The following is an 8590-nucleotide window of genomic DNA, read 5'->3' as shown; positions in this document are numbered from 1 at the left end:
TACATTAACTTCATCAATTTCTCTCAAATTCACTTTTTTATTTTTCATACTAGCAAAAAGGATGGTGGAAACCATCATTCTTAAGGCTTATAAGGGGAAAACCTAGATGAAATTGAAACTTTGTGGTCTAGAAAGAGCCCTGTGGTAAAACCCAAACACTGCGGATGCAAACTGGGTGATCACCTCATCACTGACGCTTTTCCTGCAGGAGTTCTGGCTATGAAGAAATGGTACAGTATGGCCTGTACTTGTACCAGTGAGCACTCACGTGCACAGTTACAGTTAAGAATACTTATCCAACTAGCCCATGCAATGGACCCTCCATTAGAGCGGAGAGAACCTGGTCCTTGGGTGCTCACTCACAGCTGAACAAGCTGCACTAGTCGGCTGTCACAGGAGGACTGACTCAGGGTGGCTCTGTGTCCAAGTCTTTCACTCCTGACCTTTACATATTACCCACTGCACAAACAATACTTATTGAGCACCTAATATTTGCTATGGATTATTAAAAATATGTAAATAAACTAAGGAAAAAACAGAAAGATAAAATCTGATGTTGTAAAGCTTTAGTGTCTATTCAGGCTGGATGAGAGGGTAGAAACAGGCTTTAAAATAAACAAATAAACTACCTATTGTATTAGGGGCTATATTGTAATGAAAGTTTTAAGAAGGACACAGGGAACTGCAGTGTTCTTAGGGTCAGTGTGTTAAGTATATTCATATTGTTGTAAAACAGATTTCCAGAACATTCTCATCTTCCAGAAATGAAACATGTCTGTTATATAGCAACATTCGCTCTCTCCTCCCAGGCTCTGTGGCCACCATTCTGTTCTCTGTTTCTATACATTGGATGGCATCAGCTTCTCATGTAAGCTGAGTCTATCTTCTTAATTTTGCCTTCTTGTGGCTAGCTTATTTCACTTAGTGTAGTGTCCTCAAAGTTCACACATAGTGTGGCAGGTGTCATGGTCTCCTTTCTTTTTAAGGCTGATTAACGTTCAGTTGTGTGTATATATTATCCGCTGAGGGACATCTGAGTGCTTCCAACTCTTGACATTGTGAATAGAGCTAATGTGAATATGGGTTTGAAGGGCCTTGAAGGACAGTGTGACATTTGGAAAGGCAGACGGCTGGGAGCTTTCTGAATGGCCAGAAGCCGGGGAGAAACAGGCCTCAGAGAGCAATTGTATGACAAAGAGTTTTCAACATGAGGCTAAGTTGTTGAAAGCCAGGTCACAAAAGTTGTGTAAGGGAGTTTTACTGTTTGGGATTGAAATTTGTGAAAGGGCACTGAATAATTTCAAGTTAAAAAAATGGTTTTGGGCTTTGCATTTTTGAAAGGATATTGTTTTAGGCACATAAAAGCTTTTGGAGTGAAGACAAGTAAGACAGAGAGATTGGGTTGTTTCAATGTTAGAAAAGTGAATTCAGTGAAAATCCCATGGGATACATCATAAAGAGGTGGGCCACTCAGAAGTCCTTATGAGGACTTTGGACCCACTTGAACTGTTGGAGGGGTGCACACATACTGTTAGTTTATTTAGGCTTATTTCAGCCCATCTCTGAGGAGGTGTCCTGGGGAAGAGGTAGAAATGTAAGCACCACTGAGAAGGCAGGCTGACGGCCTCAGTTCAGTTTGAAATGAATATTCCCTCTTTTAATCCCAGCCTTATTTTTTTTTTAATTTATGATGATGTAGCTTCATCATTAACACTGCTCACTTTTGAAGGAGAAGTAGGCAGTCATCCTTTGAACTTCATGGCAAATAAAGCTTGAGAAATACCAGCAGGATTTTCTAGAGTCTGGGGACGCCAGGAAAATTGCTTCCTGGGAGATGTTCCAAGGGCACGCCCAGCTGTGGTTGAAGTCCAGGAACTGAATGCTCCCAGAAGGCAAAGGATTTAAGGTCCAGGATGCCCCGAGATGGGTGGGTCTCTGGAAGTCCTTCAGACTGAGTTCAGGCTGCTTTAGAATCTTCTCTAGAAGAGACAGAAGGAAATGCTGAGCAATGGGCAGAGAGTGAGATCACCTCCCCGAGACCAAAGAGCCGGGCTAGTAGGTGAGTTTGTGCTTTGGCCACTACATGTAAGTAGGACAGCATGAAGACAGGGCCAGGTCATCTCTCACATGTAGGAGCTGGGGAGAAAAGGGAGAGAAGGGGGACCTCTGGAAAACAGGAGGGAGAGCTTTGGAGAGAGGAGGGAAGGCAAGGAAGGCTCCCGGGGCTGCATAAGACAAATGTGCCGGGTGAACATAGGAATGCACCACAGTGAAATGATGTGTCCGAAAACGTGTTCAGAGCATTATAAAGGATTCCACTGTGTGAACATGCCTCGGCCTGATGGTTGAAATTATTGGGCATATTCTGCAAATTCTTCACATTGTAGATAGCTTTTCATGACATCCTGGGAATGCCACTGTTTCCTCTGAAATCCTGACTGTCCCTTTCATGCTGAAGGTGAAGGAGAAGGGAGAAAGAGACAAGCTCTTCTTTTTTTTTTTTAAGAGAGAGTGAGAGAGGAGAGAGAGAGAGAGAGAGAGAGAGAGAGAGAGAGAGAGAGAGAGAGAGAGAATTTTAATATTTATTTTTTAGTTATCGGCGGATACAACATCTTTGTTTTGTATGTGGTGCTGAGGATCGAACCTGGGCCAACACGCATGCCAGGTGAGCGCGCTACCGCTTGAGCCACATCCTCAGCCCACAAGCTCTTCTTAATGGTAAAATTATTTTGATTTACCAAAATGTTTATTAAAGCTTGATGGTAAAGATATGACCCACAGTGTGACCCACAGAGGAGTTATTCTCCGGTTTAACTATTGGCATACATCATTTTTTAAGGTGCGCTTCCATGTCCAAAAGTTAGAATGGGAATGGAAATTTTTTCCTGGACTATTGACATTACATTTCAATTCAGTGAAAAAAGGAAGCCATGTTATTTTTGAGTATCATTAAAACTATCAAAAGGGTCTTTATTATTTAGTTTGATATTTTGAAATGAGTTCTGCCATTGATTATAATTGACAGAGTTCATTTAGAATATTAACACATACTAGAACCTTTTCTGGAGAGAAAATATCAACATCAGAAGGAATTTAAACTAATTTTCACATCACCAATAAAGTGCTGTGATGAGCAAAGTGTGCATATCATTGATATGTAACTTGAATTTTGCCCTGTCCTTGGAAGGAGAACAGAATATTTGTTGATGAACAAAATAGTAATATAGCTTTTTGATATTAAATAGAAAAAACTTTCTGTATCTCCATCTTGTCATAGGTCAAAGAGATTTCTAAGAGGGAAAACATAGATATGATTGTATTTCTTTAAATTTTAGTTGGATTCTAAAGAACAAATTTGAAAACTATTACCTGCTTAGTATTTCCTTTATTAAGGATAAACACTCCCAGCTATCCCTGTCAGTTGATAGAATAACTCAACATCACAAACAATGATCAAGGGACTGGGGTATAGCTCAGTTGGTAGAGTGCTTGCCATGCATGTAAAAGGCCCTGGGTTCAACCCCAGCACCACAAACAACAACAATAACAACAAAACAATGATGATCAAGGAACACAAAAATTTTTCTTTATAGAAAAGTAAATTTAAAAAAAATAAATAAGTGGAAGATGATGATAAAGATGTCACTATTTCAAGTTTGAAGTCCCAGGAATTCAGAAGAATTTTGTGACAGCAATATATATCAGACAGAAATAAAAGTGGTTCTTGGTTTGGAAAACATCATTTGGGATAAAATTAATTTGAGAAATATCTATGGGCTATGATATTTTACAGGCATGGTAAGAATATGGAGGTTAGACAAAAATAACGGATGTAACATTTTACAAAGATCTGATTGTTAGTTTCCCTTTCAACACTCTGTCTTTCCATTGTTTATTTATTTCCTGATTTTTTTTATCATCCAGTCCTGAAATTCAACATCTGGGAAATCATCTCAATGTAAAACCATTCAATATCATGCCACATCTGCCCTCAACAACCTAAAACACTTCTTGATAGTTGGTGGATGAGAAGCAGCTGAAGTGTGTAGCATGTGGTCTGATCTTTTGTGCCCCAGGGTCCTCTGTCACTCACAAGCAACCCTGGATGCTGTCCCTGGGGAGCTGGGTTGGGGAAAGTACTGTTCACCTCCTTCCCTGCATGTAAAACAAGCTCCCATACTCCTCAGGTTGGCATGTTATGGTAAAGCTGTCAAAACCAGAGAGGGCTCCTCTTCTGTTTCTACATGTGCATCCCACTGAGTTTGTAACATTTTGTGATAGGGAGAAAATGGATTTCTAAGGTATAAGCAAAAAACAAAATCTCCAGCTGTGCTCCACATACATACAATTAGGAGAAGCAAAACTATTCCCCAAGGAAAAGTGAGTGTCATGTTCTTCAACGCGGTGATATTTTAATGGACGTCTTCATAGAATAAGACCAGGCTCCAAGACTTGATCTGAGGTAGGAGAGTTAAAACACATCTGCTCTCTGAGTTAATGTGCTCAGGGGTCCCCAGCAGGGAGCATCACTGACCTGGTCTAATCTTTCACTGGGCGGGGGTGGTGGGGGTGGAGTGGTAAGAGGAAGACATGAGAGCCAGGATTCTAGCACTGAAGACCAACAACTGCAGGCATAGGCAGACCAGTGAAGGAAACGTTCAGTACCAACTTTCCTGGGATAGGGATGACGGTGTCCTTCAGCAACAGAGATGCGTGATCATTGTTCCTCCTATGCTCTCTGTACCCATGAGTAAGCTTTTAGAAACTTTAGGACTCTTGTAGGTAAAATAAAGAAAATGCATACTAAAATCATTCTCTAAGGTTGAATGAGGAGCCTCATGACTCAATGCTATTAAGGGAGGCAGGTGGAAGCTGGTGAGAAGGTCTCGCCTGCCTCAGATGCCCCGTGCAACACAGGTCCTTGCTGCACCATGCACTGGAAAGCTGAATGAATAGGTAAGCTTCTGTCTTCCCTGGGACTTTCAGATAAGGCAAAGTATTGAGAATGGAGTCAGGAAACCAGATGTCCAGCCCTGTCTTCATCCTGCTGGGCATCTTCAACCACAGCCCCACCCACACCTTCCTCTTCGCTCTGGTCCTGGGCATGTTCACAGTGGCCGTCATGGGGAACTCCACCATGGTGCTCCTCATCCACCTGGATGCCCAGCTGCACACCCCCATGTACTTCCTCCTCAGCCAGCTCTCCCTCATGGACCTCATGCTCATCTGCACCACCGTCCCCAGGATGGCCTTCAACTACCTGTCTGGCAGGAACTCCATCTCGCTAGCAGGCTGCAGAGCCCAGATATTCTTCTACGTGTCCCTGCTGGGAGCCGAGTGCTTCCTGTTGGCTGTCATGGCCTATGACTGCTACGTGGCCATTTGCCATCCCCTTCGGTACGCCATCCTCATGAGTCAGAAACTCTGTGTGCTCATGGCGGTGGCTTCCTGGATCTTGGGGTCTCTTGATGGCATCATTGTGCTGGCAGCTGCCCTGTCGTTCTCTTACTGTGGCTCTCTGGAAATCCATCACTTTTTCTGTGAAGTGGCTGGCCTCTTGCCTCTCTCCTGCACAGACACGTCTGCATTTGAAAGGCTGATGTTTGTCTGTTGTGTGGTGATGCTCATCCTGCCAGTTTCAGTCATTGTCACGTCCTATTCCCATGTCCTCCGAGCTGTCCTCCACATGGGCTCTGGAGAAAGCCGCCGCAAAGCCTTCGCCACCTGCTCCTCCCACCTCATGGTGGTGGGACTCTACTACGGGGCTGCCATGTTCATGTACATGAGACCAGCCTCCACCCACACAGCTAAGCAGGACAAGATGGTGTTGGCCTTCTACACCATCCTCTCCCCCATGCTGAACCCCCTCATCTACAGCCTGCGCAACAGGGAGGTGTCCAGGGGGCTCAGGAAGCTCCTGAGGAGAGGAAGGTTACTGTGACTTTCTCCAGCGTCTGCTGAGGGTCTGTCCAGGATGCTGGCCTTCCAGGCCAGGGGTCCATCTGCAGGTTCTGACCTCAGTGGAGAGCAAGGGTTACAGTTTTCCTCTGCATTTGGAGAGATACCTCTGTGTTCCTGATTCATTCCCACCTGTACTTCAGGTTTACTGATGCTCGGACCTGTCCTAGCTATTTTAATCCTGATCCTTCTTTACTTCCTTCCCAAGCATTTAGGAATGGGGAATCTTTCCAAATAACTTTTCTGTCTATATAAAATATTTAGCATTTTATGACAGGGAGGAAATGAATTTCTAAAATAAATAAAATATCTCTTAGAAATTTATTCTTTTTTCATCTTTATATTAAAAGTGGATACTTTAATGAGTCCAGAAGCAACTCATTCCTTTTGACTGCAGAATCATCCTTATGATTGTGATTGGTTTACTCCTCTTTCATTCTTACATCAGCAACCGAAAGTGTTTGGAAAAGTTAGCAAACTCTCAGTTTCGGGAGCTGCTGGTCATGATTTTTTGTATAGCTCAAAAGTGATTTATTATACATAATCCCATAAAACTCACTAAAGTTTTATTGAAAAATATTTCTGACCTCTAAATCTGTCCAAATTAATTGATTAATATCCACAAGTTGCCCATATTTTGATAAAACATTTATGCTCCCAAGCTGTTTTCACAAGATTATAATCTGTATATGTAAATCTGCAATATTTTTGAGAATTGAAGTCAATCATTGCCTGGGTTTCTTTGCTTATATTTTAAATTGAACCTTTGTTGCATCATGTGTATTATTTATAAAATTTTTTTCTAACTAAACCTTCAGCTTATGCTTTAATGATATGATCATGTGTTATAATCTATTTCATTTCTTGGGGCACTATAAAATATTTTTTGACAAGTAGAATATTCTTAATGTTTTTGTTTTAGGTAAATTTAACAAGGAGAGGTGTACAATTCAGTGGATTTTAATATGTTCACATATTTGTGCAAACATTACTCCAAAATGAAGGCTCATAATCCCTAGCAGTTATTCCTTATTCCCTCCTGCCTGTCCGTGGCCATGACTGCTTTGATTATAGATTTGCCTGCTGGGACGTCACACATGAATGGTATGGTCCTCTTTGGATTGGCTTCTACTTAGTGTAATGTTTTCATGTGTCTTGTGGAAGCATGATCAGCACTGCATTCTCACATGCAAATTAGCATTATTCCTTAGAAAGATTGTCCTACATTTTATTTGTTCAGTCAGTAATTAAGTCTTTGGAATATTTTCTTATTTTGGCTCTTGTGAATAACGCTATCTCAAGCATTCATGCACAGGTTTTCATGAGACATCTTCTCAAACCTCCTGTGCATACCTGGAGGTGAATCTGCTCCAGCACGTGGAAACTCTCTTTAATTTACAGACACTGATCAGCTGGTTTTCATAGTAGCTGCAAACGATTTCCTCCATCAATGTCTGAGGGTTTCAATAGCTTCACATCCTACCCATCCTGTGTTATTCTCTCCTTTTTGAATTTTAGCCATTCTATTGGGCATGAAGTTGTATTTCATTCATTGTGATTTTGATTTATATTATGACTAATGATATTGAGGATTTTTCACTTGCATGTGATCATTTGCATCATATTTTTGAAGGAATGTCCACTAAGATCCATTTCAACTGGATTGTCTTTTTGGTTTTAATTTGTCAGAGCGCTTATATCTTCTGAACCTTATACCTTTGTCAGATGTATAATTTGCAAATATTTTCTCTTATTTGGTGAGTTGTCTTTTTACTTTATTTAATGTCTTTTGTATTACAAAAACTTATGCTTTTGATTGAGTTCAACTTCAGTTTATTCTAATGCTTATGGCTTTAATATTATATCTAAGAAATATTGTTTAAACTAAGTCACAAAGATATAGGCCTAGTTTTTCCTTAAGAGAATGGAGGCTTTCATTCTAGCATTAACACAGACCCACCCCGAGGGGACTCTGTATGTAGTGGGAGGTGCTGTTCAGTTCCATTCTTTTGAAGGTGGCTATCAAATTGTGATAGTACCATTTATTTATTTATTTATTTTTTGAAAATCTGTGATTTTCCTCTTGAATTGCTTATATACCCTCATCAAAACCTAGTTAATCCTAGATTCACTATTTACTTATGGACCCTTAGTTCTGAAGGAGAGATCTGCCTCTCTGTCTTACGTGACCTGGACCATGACAGTGTCATGGTAAGCTCAAAGCTAGGAAGTGAGTTTCTCAATTCTGTCACTCTGACCAGTTTCAGCTATGCTAGGTCTCTTGAATTCCTGTGTAAATGTTAGAATCCTCATGTAAATTTCTGAAAAATGTAGCAGCTGAAGGTTTTGGGGGGTGCTATTGTTGTGCAGATTGGTTTTGGTGCATTTCTACTTTAATACTCAATCTAATTTATAGATATATTCCTTTCTCTCAACCTTCCTTCCTTGTAACATTTTCTAGTTCAGGGGTGTTCCGATCTTTTTTTTATTATTTGCATTAATTGATAAGAGTTTATTCACTTTTATTCTTTTACAAATACATTAATTTTTCTGATCACATTTTCTGGTTATTCATTGCTGATTTTAGGATGCTGCTTTTTGATATGTAGGTGATGCTACAGTTCACTGTGGA

At 40.8% G+C, this 8590-nt stretch overlaps 1 protein-coding gene across 1 annotated transcript; it reads left to right on the top strand.

The window, feature by feature from the left end:
* Positions 1-5005: 5005 nt before the first annotated feature.
* Positions 5006-5941, top strand: LOC143388499 (olfactory receptor 2M4-like). The gene has a single exon (XM_076842227.1). It carries the CDS (start codon positions 5006-5008, stop codon positions 5939-5941), a length of 936 nt encoding a protein of 311 aa, XP_076698342.1.
* The last annotated feature ends 2649 nt before the right edge of the window (positions 5942-8590 follow it).

This window comes from Callospermophilus lateralis, unplaced genomic scaffold (assembly GCF_048772815.1).
Source record: "Callospermophilus lateralis isolate mCalLat2 unplaced genomic scaffold, mCalLat2.hap1 Scaffold_2286, whole genome shotgun sequence".
Lineage (NCBI taxonomy): Eukaryota > Metazoa > Chordata > Mammalia > Rodentia > Sciuridae > Callospermophilus > Callospermophilus lateralis.
The sequence above is the reverse complement of the archived record's forward strand: the minus strand, read 5'-3'. Positions and strand labels throughout refer to the sequence as shown.